Source organism: Hyperolius riggenbachi, chromosome 5, assembly GCF_040937935.1.
Source record: "Hyperolius riggenbachi isolate aHypRig1 chromosome 5, aHypRig1.pri, whole genome shotgun sequence".
NCBI lineage: Eukaryota > Metazoa > Chordata > Amphibia > Anura > Hyperoliidae > Hyperolius > Hyperolius riggenbachi.
In genome coordinates, this window is record NC_090650.1 from 402078923 (window position 1) to 402098611 (window position 19689).

A 19689-nucleotide genomic window follows, 5' to 3' on the forward strand; every position below is an offset into this window, starting at 1 on the left:
TGAAGCAATGACCGCCAGCTATTTGAGTGTCTCGGGTGGGGGTGGCACACAAGATAATAAGGTCGTTGCTTCATTGTGGTCAGACCAAATTTGATCAGCTGGACAGTCACTGTTGTTCTATCATTGAGCTACCACAGCCCGGCGACCATATGGGCTTGAAAACCGCCACGGCCTACACTCTCGCCACGGTGCGCACCAGTCCAGCACGGCCGTCACTACGCAAACAGCTGTTTGCGGTGCGTTACACAGTGAGTTTGGTGTGTCAGTGTGAAGCAGAACCCTAATTACACTCCCTGATTGATGTATACACATGCAAGATGTTTTAAAGCACTTTAGGCCTGCAATTTAGCATTCAATGTGATTTCTGCCCTTAAAACGCTGCTTTGCGTCAAATCCAGATTTTTCCCCGGGACTTTGGGCATGTATCCCACTCCGCCATGCCCCTCTCCAGGTGTTAGACCCCTTGAAACATGTTTTCCATCACTTTTGTGGCCAGCATAATTTTTTCTATTTTTCAAAGTTCGCCTCCCCATTGAAGTCTATTGTGGTTTGCGAACTTTTCCGCGAACCGAACCTTCCGCGGAAGTTCGCGAACCGAAAACCAAAGTTGGAGCGCATCTGCTCGCATATCTTACTCCATCACTAAGGATATTGGATAGACCCGTGTCAGCTCGAAGCATTGGGAGATATTTTGCAATGATCCTATTCCAAACACTACCGAATAAAAGGTACCAGGGAAATGTACTCAAACACAATTGTCCAGAGGACTTGTTGCCCTATAGATACATATAAAAGATCTATAACTTTTATTATCAAAAACCTAATTGGTTAAAAAAGAGTAGTTCATATGAATGAACAGCCTCACTGTGAAGGTCTCGTGAGTCCGATAACCAACACACACATGCAGGGGTCCTAGCTTATCCCCCTCCACTTCACATCAGATTTAAAGTGGGGTGTAGCTATCCCGCAGTGGTGATAAAGTATACTTAACAGTTTGAATGTATGGGGAGCTTGAGAGTCCCCTACACAGGTGTATATTAACCCCTGTGGGTATGCTCAAGTTCAAACAAGATCACCCCATACATATATTGCTCAATGGGAGGATGAACAAGGCTATTTACACAAAAGGTGCACGGTGCTGTATATGACTCTCAAGCTCCCCATACATTCAAACTGTGAAGTATACTTTATCACCACTGCGGGATAGCTACACCCCACTTTAAATCTGATGTGAAGTGGAGGGGGATAAGCTAGAACCCCTGCATGTGTGTGTTGGTTATCGGACTCACGAGACCTTCACAGTGAGGCTGTTCATTCATATGAACTACTCTTTTTTAACCAATTAGGTTTTTGATAATAAAAGTTATAGATCTTTTATATGTATCTATAGGGCAATGATCCTATTCACCTGCTTGTACTCACTTCAATATGTGGTAACAAAGGTGGGTTTCTGGGGTTTGGGATTCTGTGGCACCCGAGGATTAAACAAGTCTGTTCTAGATTTCTTGGCTACTCTAGAACAGACTTGGTTTAAGACTTGGTCTGGAGTAAGATATACGAGCAGACACGCTCCAACTTTGGGACAAGTTTTGTCCCCAAGCTTGTTCAGCACGGTGGGCTCCCATAGGTGTGGTTTGGCGACCTGTAAATCTTGCCATGTCCATGCTAGATCCAAAACTGTTGTCTCTGCTTCTAACGGCCGAAGTTTCCCCATCTCACAGTTTATCAACTGTGGAACTAGATATGTGGTGTATCTTATTTCTTGTGGAGCATGTTCACTGCAATATGTGGGGTGTACTACAAGGCCTTTGAGGCAGAGAGTGGCAGAACATTATCTGGGGGCAGATTGTCACACTACACATATTACCAATGTCGCCAAACACTTTCGTGAGATACATGGAGGGAATATGACCAGCTTTTCCTTTTGAGGGATTGAGAGAGTAGTACCGTCTAAGAGGGGAGGGGATCTCTATAAGAGACTACTGAGAAAGGAAGCCAAGTGGATTTTTAAACTAAACACTAGGGTCCCACATGGCTTAAATGTGAGATGGGATTTGGCTACCATTATTTAAAGGATTTTTGCCACTTGTCCCTCAGATTTATGGTTAATAGGTTACCGGCCTTGCTCTTCCGTGTTGGTCTGCTTTCAGGTTTGCTCTTCCGTGTTGGTGTGCTTTCAGGTTTGTCCTTGCTGTCACTGGTTGTTTCTTCTCCTTTGGAAGCTTTTTAGGTTACATGCTCCTGGTTTTTAGTTTGTATATACATATTTTTCTACATATGCATTTTTAATGTTGAATGTTGCATTGATGTTCTGCTTTGCTTGTGTGGGTGGGAGGTGGTGCCTTTTAGACACCCCCTTGGCATGTGACCACTCCCTAATTCGGATGCTTTTGGGGCGGGTACTGTGTACTGACATCCCTATCTATATGTTCAAACTGCCATTTTTGTATGAGCTATGATTAAGGACGTTTGAGTCCGAAACATGTCAGCTATGATGCCTGCCAAGTTTTAATTTGGATATGTCCTTAATAAAGGTTACTTCAATCTGACAAGCGCGGACCTCCCCTTGTGTGCTGCATCTCTTGGTTTTGCCAACCAGGTCGAGCACTGCAGTAGAAGTGGTGGAGTGGAGCTGTGTTCACCTTGCAACTGTATAAATAAATGTTGTCTGTTAAAAAATCTAGTCATTCCTGCAGCAGATTTCCAGAACCTCAGGCCGGTTTCAGACTATAAACCTGTATTAGCGATGCGGTGCATCGCACCCCGAAGCACCAAATCACACTGTCAAAAACAGGGGTTCAGGGAACCGCTATTGCGCGGTGTTACCTGTCTGACGACCAAGCAAGAGATGACGCACGCTTGCCATCACTTCCTGCTTCAGTTATACGGAAGTGCATGTAAGTATATTATTAAACTACGCTTCCATGCATGCGCGCTGCAACGCCGCGTAGGTCAGTTTTTACGAATCCATGCGTTGCTCCGATAGACTAAGATGACTTCCGGATCAACACAGATCGCCACAACTCGACGCAGAAGCTGCACGGTAACATAGTTCTTGACCTGGGTTGGGGATGCAGCGAAAATGTCACTTCCGTCGCATCATAACATTGCAGTATGAAAGTCTCCATAAACTATCATTGCATAGAGGTGGGGTGCAGTAAAAACACCACACCAAACTGCCTAGGTGTAAAAAGGCCCTGAGGTTGACACCTTCTTAGACAACGCTGTCTGTCCCCAATCACTTGGACAATACAATAAACAGCCACATGAGCCTTATAGTGCATGCACACATCCAATTTCACAATTGTCCTGTAGTATGAAGGCCAATAGATTCTGAATACTATGAATGGATTTTGTAGGAAATCTCTCATACTACATGGAGGTGGTAAAATTGGTCAGTGATTGGCCAATCAAAATTTGTGTGTGTGTACACGCCCTTATTTTATATCATTTAGCTTGGATGTGTCAGGTTGAGTGATCAAATTAGCTGTGTTCAGATTTAGACCTGGAATTGGGTTTCAACAATGGTTCCAACAAATGTTGTAATGAAATAAAGGAAGCTCTACCCTTTTCTTCTGCCTAATATCTTGTGTTTAGTAAAGCTTAGAAATATATGTTGTTCTTAGAAACCATTTTTTCTCCTGTTGCTTTTCTTTTTTTATCCACAATTAGGAAACCGAGGGTTGAAGGTGGAGAGATGGGTTGGATATTATTATTCCCAGAGTCAATTTTTTACTTTGAATGAGAACTCCACCGGGTATGCTGGTGCCTACTGGACTGATGGAACCCCGACTTCCTGGCCTCAGTCTTGTACTGTTCGAGTATCTGGCTTCCTGGTGCCCCCAGAGACAGATTACTACAACTTGTACATCAAGGGATATTCTAATACAATCCTATACTTCAATCAGTCTGGAGACCCTGCAGGAAAGGTAACATATAGTAATAGACATCACGCTGTTATTTGTAAAGGTCCTTTTTACAGGCCATGCTATTTCCGAAACAAGAGACCTTCAGCTAGACAACTTTGTGTTCAAAAACAAGTTTCATCACTTTCATCAGTCTTACAAACAATTTTTTTGTTAGTTCAATTGAGGCGTCCTCAGCAGGCATGAGCTTCCGAATTCCGTGGAAGCTAAAATACCGAAATACCGCCGGAATTGGGGTTTCCGCATTGTTCCGCGGAATCCGGAAACGTCAAACCGGAATGCGGAATAATGTGGAATTCCGGCAAAATCGGAATCGGAATGAATTGACCAATCAGGAGATGCGGAATGAGTTGACCAATCATGACAACAAGCTCATGGACGCAAAATTCCGCCTGGGCGCCACCCAGCAAACAGTGCGCATATAAAAAAACAGCATTTCCATAATAAAAGGCTGAAATTTACGAAAGTACACTTTTCAATCACGTTTCCGTAATATACAACAACTTTATTGACAATAGACAACATAGACACAATCATTTGAAAATTACGGAAGTCCGGATAAAAATTACGGAAAATACATGCGGAATATCGCGGAATACCGCGGAATACCGCGGAATACCGCCGGAATGTGCCGGTATGCGGAATTTCGGTATGACGGTATGCGGAATTGTCCTGGAAATGGAAATGGGCTCTTCCGACCATGCCTGGTCCTCAGTGACAATATGTTATAGGTCTGTGCATAACCCGGCAAGTGACCTTTATTTGCAGCAATCTTGATGACTGGACACAGGAGTATGATGCAATATAATTATTTTTTAGAATAGTGCACTATATACAAGTGAAAACAGCAGATAAGCAAATAACCAACTTCACAGTGAGCAAAACCCAAAATGTACAGTAAACCTAACAAACTAACTAATTTACTAATTAGTAAGCAAATGGTATTTACACATTAACAACTGGGCGGAGCACAAAAGAGTCAGGTAGAAGAATTAAAATCACAATCAGAATCAGCTTTATTCACCAAGTATGATGATTTTTGTAGTACATAGACACACATTAATTTGACAAACATGGGAGGTATAGTCAAGAACATAAATCAGTTTGCCTATGTGTATCAGCACCAAGGAAACAAAGTGGCCGCTGCTGAGAGAAGAACAATGTCCAGAGTTCACAAACAGGTAAATTATACATGATCAGCGCAGAGTCCCAAAAACAAAAAACGAGTCTTCAAGATTCAGAGCAGGCAAATCTCCACCGCAATAAATATTGTGGTCACGGCACAGCTCTGTAATCATGGATACCCAGAAAAAGGAAAGAGGCTTACCAGCTGGTGACAACCAGTGGCGCTCATCTGAGCTAGGATATCCGAGATACTCGGATATCCTAGCTCTTTTTTCACTATTCGAGCTCGAATACCGAGCTCGAATAGTATTAGCTATCCTGGCTGTGCTATCCGAGCGCACTCGGATAGCAAGCAGCTATCCGGAGATATCCTAGCTATCCGAGCTCGGATAGCGTCACGAGCTCGGATAGCGTGACGTCTGACGTCACCTCGAGTCCTCAGCCCTCAGCCCTCTGACTGCAGCCAATCACAGAGGGGGAGCCTGGCCAAGCCCCCCTCTATAAATAGCGGACGCCATCTTGCCTTACTCGTCCTGCTTGCGACTTACTGACTGAATGTACTGAGAGATTGCTCCAGTGCTTTTTGTCTGTGTGCAAGTGCATTTACATTGTTCTAAACCAAGGGTTTTTACACTCCAACACTTGATATTCAACTGTATTGCTTTGTATTGTCGATAGATTGTATTTTAGGCAGTTTAGTTTGTGTGATTAGGGACTAGGGAGGGAGACTGTCACTGCTGCAGCTGCAGCCAGCAGCTAGGCCCTGTGCCTAGGCAAGGCAGCCTGCCCTGCTCTGTGCTCTAGTCTCTAGTTACCTGTGCTCTCACCTGTCCTATTCGACTGTACTACTACTTCTGTGTTAGATAGATTTGTACTATTTTGTAGTTAGCAAGGCCCAGCTTTACTGCTATACCTGTCCTGTATCTGCTCTCTGTAATCTAGTCACACCTGTTCTATTATTTAGCTAGATTATTCTATTGTTTAGTTAGTAGTACTGTAGTGTACTCTAGTCTGTGTATAGGGACCGTCGGCGTCCGTCACCGTGTTACCTAGGGTCTTTGTGTGCGCAGTGCACGTCTGCGCTGTCCGCACCCTCTCATTAGTGCTACACCCGTCCTATTGTTTATATTACTTCTGTTGTGTATTTGCTGACTTGTACTGTACTGTAGTCTGTGTATAGGGACACCGTCAGTCAGCGTCAGCTAGGGTCTTTGTGTGCGCAGTGCACGTCTGCGCTGTCCGCACCCTCTCGTTAGTGCTACACCCGTCCTATTGTTTATATTACTTGTATTGTGTATTCGCTGAATTGACAAGACAAGACAAGACAAATAACATTTATATTGCGCTTTTCTCCTTGCGGACTCAAAGCGCCAGAGCAGAGCAGCAGCCACTAGGGCGCGCTCTATTGGCAGTAGCAGTGTAAGGGAGACTTGCCAAAGGTCTCCTACTGAATTAGTGCTGGCCTACTGAACAGGCAGAGCCGAGATTCGAGCCCAGGTCTCCTGTGTCAGAGGCAGAGCCCTTAACCATTACACCATCAGCCAACTGCAATTGTACTGTAGTCTGTGTATAGGGACACCGTCAGTCAGCGTCAGCTAGGGTCTTTGTGTGCGCAGTGCACGTCTGCGCTGTCCGCACCCTCTCATTAGTGCTACACCTGTCCTATTTTTTTCTGTTACTTCTATTGTGTATTAGCGGACTTGTACTGTACTGTAGTCTGTGTATAGGGACACCGTCAGTCAGCGTCAGCTAGGGTCTTTGTGTGCGCAGTGCACGTCTGCGCTGTCCGCACCCTCTCGTTAGTGCTACACTCGTCCTATTGTTTATATTACTTGTATTGTGTATTCGCTGAATTGTACTGTAGTCTGTGTATAGGGAGACCGTCAGTCAGCGTCAGCTAGGGTCTTTGTGTGCGCACTGTCTCGTTAGCGCTACACCGATCTTTTCTGTAGAGTACACCTGTCCGTCACCTCACACACCCGCCACCACCAGTCCCACCCCATTAAAGTACCCCACTTGTCCCACCCGCCTTTACATACATAAGTTTTTTTTTTCATTTGTATAATATTAAAAATATACGATGTCTGGCATGGGCAGCCGCGGTTTGGGCAGGGGCAGCAAGAGCAGCAAGGGCATCGCCAAGAGAGGAAGTCGTGGGCGTGGCAGCCGCGCCACCACCACCATGCGCAGTTCTGCGTCTGCACCAGTGGCTATTCCGCCATTAACCACTGGCCGTGGACGCCTTGGCCGCCCAACAGCTGGGAGTCACGCTGCAGAGACACAGCAGCAGCAGCGTGTGGTGCAGATGTTCCTCCCACCGCCAGGTCGTAGCCGTCCTATTGAGGAGAAGGACGCAGATTCTGTGGTGGAACTGATGGTGGATGAGCAGGCCACCATTAGCTCTGGAACCGAGTCCTCCACCCCTGCCACCACTCCTGTTCGCAAGAGCAGCAGCAGCCGACTAGCACTGCCTGGGGAGGAGGAGGAGGAGTGCAGTTCTCCAGCCCCAGCGGGCGACACCAGCACCCTGTCACTCAGCACCTTCTTATCCCCAAGCACAGCGGGGTTATGGAGTGCTGTTGCGGCAGAATTGGAGGAGGAAGGAATGCTCATGGACACTTTGGGGTATGATGCTTTGGACAGTCAGACAGTGGTGACTGTCCATCCGCCCATGCATGCAGAAGGGGAGTTTGTGGGATCCCAGCAGGACATGTTTGCGGAGGGGGAGGATGATGATGACAGGGTGAAGGACAGAGACTGGGTGCCAGATCCTGGGAGTGGGGATGTCATCAGCTCTGATGAGGAGGATGCGTCTGTGGGCCTTCAAATCAAAAAGTGATAGGTTGCCGGCACTACAGAGTCTCTAGCCGTGTTACTGGGAGAAAGGATGGACGGATGTTCTATAAGCCACCTTGATATTATAACAGATACTGCGTGCTCATGACTAAAATAGCGAAACATACACATTGGATCAGCATCAGAAAAGAAAAACAGTTGAATCAGGCACTGCAGTAATAACTGATTTAATGGTGTTTCTGATTGTGAATAAAATCACCATTGCTGTATCAAAAATTGTGACATTCAAAAAGGTAGGTACAAAACATCATCATCTGTAGAAAAATCGTCATGTGCAAACATCTTGTGCATTCAAACAGTTGCAAGAGGAGGAGGTCCTACCATATCAAAGGTGGCGGTGGTGGGTGCAGGGCAAAAACGGTAGCCTAACGGCCGTTTCGCACGGCGGTTTTTTGCTCCCACTGCCAATTTATGTGTACCGGCACGTTTTATCGCGTAGGTGCCTTGCAGTGGACAGTGCGTGACTTAATCACTTGTAATACTAAATTTGTGGTCTATGCTCTGTGGTGCCCTTGCGGCCGATTTTATATTGGCAAAACTACACGCCCCCTAAAAGAGAGAATACAAGAACATTGGCGTTCCATTGAAAACGGTAAAGGCGCCACGAGAATGATAGAGCATGTTAGACAAATACATGAAAGCAATCCAGACGTGTTGAAATTTTGTGGTCTGGCACAAGTCATGATTCCCAAACGGGGAGGAGATCGCTCTCGACTTTTACTAAGAAAAGAGTCGCTTTTGATTATCAAAAGTGAAGCCCTAGGTCCATTGGGTTTTAATGACCACAACGATTTGGCATGTTTTCTAGATCCATAGCTGTAGCAATTTTTACATCTGAGATTATTTTATAAGCTTAAAATATGCATTTTTGATAAGTAAATTTAGATGCTGCAATTTTATGTAAACAGGTTTGCAATGAGGATTGATGATTCCTGTAATTATTGTCTCCACTGTTCTTTAGTTCCCCCTCTCCCTCTCGCATTTTTAGCATTTTCACGCAATCCCACGTTCCACATGCACGTTTGAGTCACTGTATTTCACAGTTAGCCTCAAACAGCTTTTCTTACGATTTAATCTGCAATCTGGAGCAATAAGCTCCTTTAAGATGGTGAATACGCCTCCTTTTTGATTGCGTGCATACAGAGTTACGCGCCCGCATACATTCCATGCTGATACGCATGGTTTGCGCCGACGCATATTTTGTTACGCATTCGGTAACGCGTTTCCCCTTTTGGACGCGTTAACGCCCGGTTGACGCTTACGTTTTTACGCATGCGGCCGGAAATGCGTACGTCATAGCATACCCGCCCCCAGTTCATGACACAGGAAATAAAAGCCTGTGCATTCATGTGTACTAACGTGGATCAGCCTCGGAAGAAGCAGCGCCGTGCGAAACGGCCGTTAGGCTACCGTTTTCGCCCTGCACCCACCACCGCCACCTTTGATATGGTAGGACATCCTCCTCTTGCAACTGTTTGAATGCACAAGATGTTTGCACATGACGATTTTTCTACAGATGATGATGTTTTGTACCTACCTTTTTGAATGTCACAATTTTTGATACAGCAATGGTGATTTTATTCACAATCAGAAACGCCATTAAATCAGTTATTACTGCAGTGCCTGATTCAACTGTTTTTCTTTTCTGATGCTGCGTCTGTGGGCCTTGCTAGAAGGATCAGCATCGCAGGCATGGGCAGGATCACAAGTGGGCGTGGTATGCAGGCCACACAGCGTGCTGATCCGGAGACGAGCTCTGCCAGTGCCACCACCGGCCGCACCAAGAACCCCCTCCCCCCAACCACCACAGGGAGACCAGCGGCGGCAGCACCTTCCAGCCGAAGGGGCAACTTCACCTCCCCAATTTGGAATTATTTCACCCTGCCATATGTGGAGTGCAAGTATGCCACCTGCAACCAGTGCCGCCAGCAGCTCAGCAGAGGGAAGGAGCCCTCTGCGTTTGGCACCACCTCTCTGGTCAACCATCTTGCAGGGAAAAACTTTCATGAGCATGAGGAGTTCATGAAGTTGAAGGAAGCTGGCAGTGGCAGTGGCAGGCCTGCCACCACTGCGAAGCTGTCGGCAGCAGCCACCCGCCCTCCTCCACCTCTTCCAGCAGCACCAGCAGGAGTGCGTCAGAAACGCACTGCTCCTCCTCCCTCTGCAACTGCTGCCGCTGACACTGAGGCCTGTTCTGGCAGCCAGTCCTCAGTGGCCTCCTCTGCCACCTCCACTGATTCCCGTGCCAGCAAAAGGCGTCGCCAGACCCTGCTCAGCGACACCTTCCAGGGGGTAGTCAGGGTTCTGCCTCCCAGCAGCCGCCGCGTGCGTCAGCTGAACGGCTTGCTGGCACGGGCCATGTGCTCCCAACTCCTGCCTTATTCCCTTGTTGAGGAGGGGAGCGACATGCGTGCGCTCCTGATGTGTGCAGCCCCCGATTGGCCAATCCCCAGCCGACATTTTTTCGCACGCACAGCCATCCCTGCACTTCACCGCTCTGTGATGGCCAATGTCGGGAGAGGGCTGGAGCACGCGGTGGGTCAACGGGTCCACGTCACCATGGACTCGTGGAGCAGCCGGTTTGGGACAGGCCACTATCTGTCCTTCACCGCGCATTGGGTCAGCTTGGTGGAAGGGGGTGAGGAGGGGGGAGCAGCATCGGGCACTGTCAGAGCAGCAGCAGCACCAACAATGCAGTGGGTGGTGCCACCATGCAGGGTCAGCGGAATTGCAGCAGGTTCCTCTGATCCGCTTCCATCCTCCGGCACACCAGCCCAAACCCCCCGCCTCAGCAGCAGCGTGAAGCCCCACCACTGCCAAGCGCTGCTGGAATTGGTCAGCCTGGGGAAGACCAAACTGACGGCGAACCATGTCCTAGCCAAACTCCGAGAGCAGGAGAGGAATTGGCTGACCCCCAGAGGCCTCAGAGTCGGAGAGGTGGTGTCCGACAATGGGGCAAACCTGGTTGCTGCAATCAGCAGGGGAGACCTGACCCACATCCCCTGCCTGGCGCACGTCCTGAACCTGGTAGTCCAAAAGTTCCTGCGGACCTACCAGGGGATGGACCGACTCCTTGAGGCGGCAAGGAAGGTTGTGTGTCATTTCCAGCACTTGCCTGCAGCCATAGCGAGCCTGGAAGAGGAGCAGAAGGAGCTGCACCTGCCACAGCACCGGCTCACGATCGATGTTCCAACTCGCTGGAACTCCACCCTGGCGATGTTGGAGTGTCTGGTTGAACAGAGGCAGGCTGTCAGCCAGTACCTTGCACGAGCAACAGTTGCCTCCATCACTGCAACTGGGCGTGCCGCCACCAACCTCCCGTCCATCATCTCCACGGAGGACTGGGGGCACATGCAGCAGGTGTGCTCAGTCCTGGCACCCTTCCTGCAGGCCACCAACATGGTAAGCAGGGACCATGCAATGGTGTGCGAGTGGGTCCCCTTGGTGTGTGTGCTGGACAGGGCCCTGTATGCACTGCTGGAAGAGGGAGCAGCAGCCTTGGACCAGCAGGAGCTGCAGGCAGCTTCACAGGCCACCTCTGAGGAGGAGGGCTTGGAGTTGGTGGAGGTCCCTGACCTTGCTGCTGATGAGGGGGAGCAGCAGAGCGCAGCTGGACTGGTGTGGGGGTGGAGAGAGGATGAGGTGGAGGAGGCAGAGGAAGAGGAGAACAGCACTGTCGGCTCTGGGGCTGCCGATGATGTGCCAACAGACGTGGCCAGACTCTTCCCAATGGCAGCACACATGCTGAGGTGTCTGCGCAAGGACCCAAGGGTGATCCAGATGAAGCAGAGGGAGGAAATCTGGATCTGCATGATGCTGGACCCACGTCTGAAGGGGAAGCTCAGCCAGTTCCTGCCTGCAGGAGGAGACCGTGCGCAACAAATGAGGGATTTGCAGCTGTCCCTTGTTGAGCGCTTGGAGGAAGCCTTCCCTCAGACATCCACCCCCACTGTCCAGCCAGCACAGAGGCAGCAGCAGGTGCCTGCATCCACCAGCAGCAAGCGCACGTGCACGCGCACCACAGACCTGCTGTCTCTGACCCAAGAGCTCTACATGAGTGTAGAGCTGCCAAGGACTAGAGAGAAGGTGCCTGCAGCAGCATCCTTCTCCAGTCACAGGCAGCGCTTGACCCGCATGGTGGCTGACTACATAGGGTCCTTCAGCGGGCTTGACAGCGTGGCCCCTGTTGATCCCATGGAGTATTGGGTCAAGCACCTGCCGATCTGGAGTGAGCTTGCGCAGTACGCCCTGGAAGTGCTCTCCTGCCCCCCTTCCAGCGTACTGTCAGAGCGTTGCTTCAGTGCAGCCGGTGGAGTCGTCACTGAGAAGCGATCTCGTTGTGTCTCACAAGTCTGTGGACAGACTGACGTTTCTCAAAATGAACCAGGCTTGGGTGGAAGGCGAATTCCTGGCCCCTGTTGTCGGCGAGAGGGGGACATGAAGTGGCGCACACACATTACACCTGCTGCTGCTGCTGTATTTCTTCCTGCTGTCTGTGTCTCCACTGCCAGGGAACACATTACAAGGTGCTGCTGCCCATGCGCCACCAGCTATTACGCTCAAAAATAGCTGCATCCATTTGAAAGAAAAAAACATTGTAATTAATTTAGAGGTGTCCGGGTTGAAAACTGTGCTGTCCCAATTGTGTATTGGACACAATGTGGGCTTCACGACCGCTGTCTGGAACCTCATGGTGTTTATTTACGGCCCTGGAACCACCGCTAGGAACCAGGACCTATTATGTCTCGCTGCCTGCCCTCCTGCCTGCTGCCAGTCTGCCACACACTCAACCTCCTCACGCTGCCTGCTGTTGTATTTCCTCCTGCTGTCTGTGTCTCCACTGACAGGGAACACATTACAAGGTGCTGCTGCCCATGCGCCACCAGCTATTACGCTCAAAAATAGCTGCATCTATTTGAAAAAAAATGTAGTTAATTTAGAGGTGTCCGGGTTGAAAACTGTGCTGTCCCAATTGTGTATTGGACACAATGTGGGCTTCACGACCGCTGTCTGGAACCTCATGGTGTTTATTTACGCCCTGGAACCACTGCTAGGAACCAGGGCCTATTATGTCTCGCTGCCTGCCCTCCTGCCTGCTGCCAGTCTGCCACACACACTGATCCTCCTCACGCTGCCTGCTGTTGTATTTCCTCCTGCTGTCTGTGTCTCCACTGCCAGGAAACACATTACAAGGTGCTGCTGCCCATGCGCCAACAGCTATTACGCTCAAAAATAGCTGCCTGCATTAATTTGAAAAAAAATAATTGTAATTAATTTAGAGGTGTCCGGGTTGAAAACTGTGCTGTCCCAATTGTGTATTGGACACAATGTGGGCTTCACGACCGCTGTCTGGAACCTCATGGTGTTTATTTACGGCCCTGGAACCACCGCTAGGAACCAGGACCTATTATGTCTCGCTGCCTGCCCTCCTGCCTGATGCCAGTCTGCCACACACTCAACCTCCTCACGCTGCCTGCTGTTGTATTTCCTCCTGCTGTCTGTGTCTCCACTGACAGGGAACACATTACAAGGTGCTGCTGCCCATGCGCCACCAGCTATTACGCTCAAAAATAGCTGCATCTATTTGAAAAAAAATGTAGTTAATTTAGAGGTGTCCGGGTTGAAAACTGTGCTGTCCCAATTGTGTATTGGACACAATGTGGGCTTCACGACCGCTGTCTGGAACCTCATGGTGTTTATTTACGCCCTGGAACCACTGCTAGGAACCAGGGCCTATTATGTCTCGCTGCCTGCCCTCCTGCCTGCTGCCAGTCTGCCACACACTCAACCTCCTCACGCTGCCTGCTGTTGTATTTCCTCCTGCTGTCTGTGTCTCCACTGACAGGGAACACATTACAAGGTGCTGCTGCCCATGCGCCACCAGCTATTACGCTCAAAAATAGCTGCATCCATTTGAAAAAAAAAATGTAATTAATTTAGAGGTGTCCGGGTTGAAAACTGTGCTGTCCCAATTGTGTATTGGACACAATGTGGGCTTCATGACCGCTGTCTGGAACCTCATGGTGTTTATTTACGGCCCTGGAACCACTGCTAGGAACCAGGGCCTATTATGTCTCGCTGCCTGCCCTCCTGCCTGCTGCCAGTCTGCCACACACACTGATCCTCCTCACGCTGCCTGCTGTTGTATTTCCTCCTGCTGTATGTGTCTCCACTGCCAGGGAACACATTACAAGGTGCTGCTGCCCATGCGCCAACAGCTATTACGCTCAAAAATAGCTGCCTGCATTAATTTGAAAAAAAGTAATTAATTTAGAGGTGTCCGGGTTGAAAACTGTGCTGTCTCAATTGTGTATTGGACACAATGTGGGCTTCACGACCGCTGTCTGGAACCTCATGCTGTTTATTTACGGCCCTGGTACCACCGCTAGGAACCAGGGCCTATTATGTCAGTCACATCACACTGCCTGACACACACTACTCCTCCTCCTGTAGCTGCATTGAGCTTCTGCTGTCTGTGTGCTGCTACCACTGTCAGGGAGAACAGAAGAAGAACTATTTTCTGCTGCCACCTGCCCACCCACTCTCCTACCAGCAGCTATTACCACACTACAATAGCTGCAAGCCTGCAACTACTTCCTCCTCCTGCTGATGTCTGTGTTTTACCACCACCAGGGTACACAGAAAAAGGCGCTGTGGCTTGCAATGTGCCACTACCTACCTACTATGCCATTAACACAAATATCACTATGGTGTTATTAAAATAACATATTTCCACAAATGAAGTAAAAAAAATATTACAAAAGAAAGGAAAACCAAGACACATAATATAATGATAGAGAAGAAGAGGAAGAAGACGAAGAAGATATAGAAGAAGAAGATATAGAAGAAGATATAGAAGAAGAAGATGAAGAAGATATAGAAGAAGAAGACGAAGAACAAGAAGATATAGAAGAAGAAGATGAAGAAAATATAGAAATAGAAGACGAAGATGAAGAAGATATAGAAGAAGAGGAAGATATAGAAGAAGAGGATATAGAAGAAGAAGATATATAAGAAGAAGAAGAAGATATATAAGAAGAAGAAAAAGATTTAGAAGAAGAAGAAGATATAGAAGAAGGAGAAGGAGAAGAAGAAGAAGATGATGAAGAAGAAGAAGAAGAAGATATAGAAGAAGAAGAAGGTATAGAAGAAGAAGAATAAGAAGATATAGAAGAAGAAGAAGATTTAGAAGAAGAAGAAGGTATAGAAGAAGAAGAATAAGAAGATATAGAAGAAGAAGAAGATTTAGAAGAAGAAGAAGATATAGAAGAAGAAGAGGAAGAAGATATAGAAGAAGAAAAAGATAATTGAAGAAGATACAAGAAGTAGAAGATGAAGAAGATTCGAGTAGAAGAAGATATAGAAGAAGAAGAAAAAGAAGAAGATATAGAAGAAGAAGAAGATATAGGAGAAGAAAATGAAGACGACGTAAATGAAGACTTCCAACAACATTTTGGACACACCTTCTCATGCAAACACTTTTCATGAAGTTAATTTACTATTTTTGATACCTTTTTTATAACTACTACATCACCACATAATCACTTGATGTTTGTCTTCATAAAAAAGGTGGTTTCATGCATCATTGACCTCCAATACAAGTTTTAAAAGCTATTTATGGCCAGCTCGAATATTTTAATCGAATACAGACTCGGATAGTGACGTCAGATATCCGAGTTCGAATCGGATATTCGATTAACTCGAATATTGAACTTCGAGTGAATTCGGATAGTTTACTATCCTAATTCGACCAAACTCGAATAGGATAATGAGGTATCCAAGCAACACTGGTGACAACCCACATTGTAAGGTTGTATCAACGCTTTGGTAGGACATCAGTAAGCAACAGTCTGTCCAGGATCCGCCAATTCAGCAATGATTTATCGCACAAATGGATATCAGTAAACATCATAAAAAACAAACAAACGGCAACTTTAAGTGTAAACCGTTTAATATAGAGTTTTCATAGTAAAAACGGCTTAAAAAATAGCATAAAAACAAAACTTACATACGGGGCCCATGCAATGGGAACCCCGAGAAAGTTGCACGCGTGTATGGGTCAGCAGTAAAGGAGAGTATAAAGGTTCCGCCTGTCTCCTTCTCCTGGGAAGTGATTATACTGAAAGTGCTCTTAGTACCACCCTCAGGCAGACCCAGATTTAAATCACAGGAGCCTATAGGCACAGAAGTCCTGGCATACTAGACTTCACCCTCAATGAACATACTAAACCACCACTGAACTTCACTGCAAGTGTGCTGGCTAGAGATGGCCCGAACAGTTCGCTGGTGGACAGTATTCTGCGAACTTCCGCTGTTAGCATTCGCGGTGACCAGTGAACATTTGGGTTGTTCAACCTGCCACCTATACATCATCATTAAACTAAACTTTGACCCCTTACTTCACGGTCAGCAGACACATGGCAGCCAATCAGCTAGCAGCCCTTTCTGGACCCCCACCCCTATCAAAAAGAAGTTGCAGTGGCCATATTGGATGAATTCTCTGCTGGCTGCTGAATGATAGTGAGAGCAGGGTCAGACTTGCTGCAGATAGGTAGCTAAAGCATTAGCTAGGCCTGTGTTCTTGTTCCTCTCACTGTGTTGCTGTGAAAGCATCCCAAACAGCCCTTTTAAGGGCTAGCACATTGGTGTCGTGTGTTTTTTTTGTGTGTGTGACACTCCACAGCCCACTGACACCCAGAGCTGTGTGCACACTAGTGTTGGGCGAACAGTGTTCGCCACTGTTCGGGTTCTGCAGAACATCACCCTGTTCGGGTGATGTTCGAGTTCGGCCGAACACCTGACGGTGCTCGGCCAAACCATTCGGCCATATGGCCGAACTAAGAGCGCATGGCCGAACGTTCCCCGAACGTTCGGCTAGCGCTGTGATTGGCCGAACGGGTCACGTGGTTCGGACCCGAACGCGCTCTGATTGGCCGAACTGTCACGTGGTTCGGGTAAATAAATACCCGAACCACGTCATATCTCCGCCATTTGTCTGTGGGTTTAGCTTTGGGTAGGCAGGCAGGGTAGTTCGCGCTCCAGCCACGCTAGCCAGGGTCCCCCCCAGTCATTGTGTGTCACTGCTGGGAACAGTAGTACACCGCTCGTTCAGCCACACTATATAGCATTCTGTGTACTGTTCTGTGTCTGCTGGGAACAGTGGTACACCGCTCGTTCAGCCACACTATATAGCATTCTGTGTACTGTTCTGTGTCTGCTGGGAACAGTGGTACACCGCTCGTTCAGCCACACTATATAGCATTCTGTGTACTGTTCTGTGTCTGCTGGGAACAGTAGTACACCGCTCGTTCAGCCACACTATATAGCATTCTGTGTACTGTTCTGTGTCTGCTGGGAACAGTAGTACACCGCTCGTTCAGCCACACTATATAGCATTCTGTGTACTGTTCTGTGTCTGCTGGGAACAGTAGTACACCGCTCGTTCAGCCACACTATATAGCATTCTGTGTACTGTTCTGTGTCTGCTGGGAATAGTGGTACACCGCTCGTTCAGCCACACTATATAGCATTCTGTGTACTGTTCTGTGTCTGCTGGGAACAGTAGTACACCGCTCGTTCAGCCACACTATATAGCATTCTGTGTACTGTTCTGTGTCTGCTGGGAACAGTAGTACACCGCTCGTTCAGCCACACTATATAGCATTCTGTGTACTGTTCTGTGTCTGCTGGGAACAGTAGTACACCGCTCGTTCAGCCACACTATATAGCATTCTGTGTACTGTTCTGTGTCTGCTGGGAACAGTAGTACACCGCTCGTTCAGCCACACTATATAGCATTCTGTGTACTGTTCTGTGTCTGCTGGGAATAGTGGTACACCGCTCGTTCAGCCACACTATATAGCATTCTGTGTACTGTTCTGTGTCTGCTGGGAACAGTAGTACACCGCTCGTTCAGCCACACTATATAGCATTCTGTGTACTGTTCTGTGTCTGCTGGGAACAGTAGTACACCGCTCGTTCAGCCACACTATATAGCATTCTGTGTACTGTTCTGTGTCTGCTGGGAATAGTGGTACACCGCTCGTTCAGCCACACTATATAGCATTCTGTGTACTGTTCTGTGTCTGCTGGGAACAGTGGTACACCGCTCGTTCAGCCACACTATATAGCATTCTGTGTACTGTTCTGTGTCTGCTGGGAACAGTGGTACACCGCTCGTTCAGCCACACTATATAGCATTCTGTGTACTGTTCTGTGTCTGCTGGGAACAGTAGTACACCGCTCGTTCAGCCACACTATATAGCATTCTGTGTACTGTTCTGTGTCTGCTGGGAACAGTAGTACACCGCTCGTTCAGCCACACTATATAGCATTCTGTGTACTGTTCTGTGTCTGCTGGGAACAGTAGTACACCGCTCGTTCAGCCACACTATATAGCATTCTGTGTACTGTTCTGTGTCTGCTGGGAATAGTGGTACACCGCTCGTTCAGCCACACTATATAGCATTCTGTGTACTGTTCTGTGTCTGCTGGGAATAGTGGTACACCGCTCGTTCGCCACTGTATAGCATTGTGCTCTGTGTCGCTGCTGGGAATAGTGGTACACCGCTCACCCGTCACTGTATAGCATTGTGCTCTGTGTCGCTGCTGGGAATAGTGGTACACCGCTCACCCGTCACTGTATAGCATTGTGCTCTGTGTCGCTGCTGGGAATAGTGGTACTGTATAGCATTTCTGTACTGCCACTGTACTGCTGCCAGTCAGCGTGTACTGTAAGGATAAGTGAAATGAGGAAGAAATCCGGTGAAAGAGGGAGGGGCAAGGGAAGAGGTGTTTCCCCTGACGGTTCACGTACAGGCCACAGGGGAGCACCCAAGAAAACCCACTCAATACCGCCCATGTTGTCCAGGACAACAACCCTCACAAATCCAAAAGAACAGGACCAGATAATTACTTGGATGACCTCTCAAGCGTCCAGCAGTGGGTTAAGCAGCACCAGCACATCACGCACGAGGTCCGAGTCCTCAGCCAGTTACAAGGAGCCAGTGGGCACAAAGCTGACACAACCGGCAGCGACACCACGCACACAACTGCCAGATAACTAGTCCGATGAATTACCTCAGGACACAATGGGGTATTCGCAGGAGCTATTCCCAGCCCAACAAACTTCCACCTTTCAAAGGTCAATGGAGGAACAGCCAGAAATGTTGTGCCTGGATTCACAACCGTTAACTGTGGGAAATGCACCGCGCACTGAAATACAAGGCGAGTCCGAAGAGGACTCGGAAACCCAAATCCCAGAGCAATTTGGGCAGGAGGGGTTGCAATTGCAGGAGGTCGGCCGACAAGATCTGGAAGACGACGTTGGAGTGTGCTGCGCAGAGGTTGTTGTGGGGAGCTCTACTCCACGGCGGTGGCCCACAATGACATATGACGAGTTTGAGGAGATGGAAGAGGAGGGTATGGACAATGTGGACAGAGACCCAGATTTTGTTTGTGAACGAGAACATCGCCGTCGTAGCAGCAGCACAGATGAGTCTGTTGAAGAACACACTGCTGCACGAGTTCGCCTTGTGCCACAAGGTAGGCGGCGCGCAATTTCAGGCACCACAAGCGTGGAAGTTCAAGTGAGAGGCAAAAGAGGAGCAAACAGAAATCGCCAGCAAGGAGGCAGGTGCTCCAAAGTCTGGGCTTTCTTTGAAGACTGCACTGAGGATGTTACCATGGCGATTTGCAAGGTGTGCAAGACCCGCCTGAGCAGGGGGAAAAATATTAACAACCTCTCCACCACCAGCATGAGCCGTCACATGCTATCCAAACA

At 48.2% G+C, this 19689-nt stretch overlaps 1 protein-coding gene across 1 annotated transcript in view; it reads left to right on the top strand.

Moving 5' to 3' along the window:
• The first annotated feature begins 4204 nt into the window (after positions 1 to 4204).
• Positions 4205 to 19689, top strand: part of LOC137519449 (fibrocystin-L-like) — a 43500-nt gene continuing 28015 nt past the window's right edge. Inside the window, exon 1 of the mRNA XM_068238403.1 lies at positions 4205 to 4339. Coding sequence (XP_068094504.1) covers positions 4205 to 4339 — 135 coding nt within the window. The remainder of the gene's footprint in view (positions 4340 to 19689) is intronic.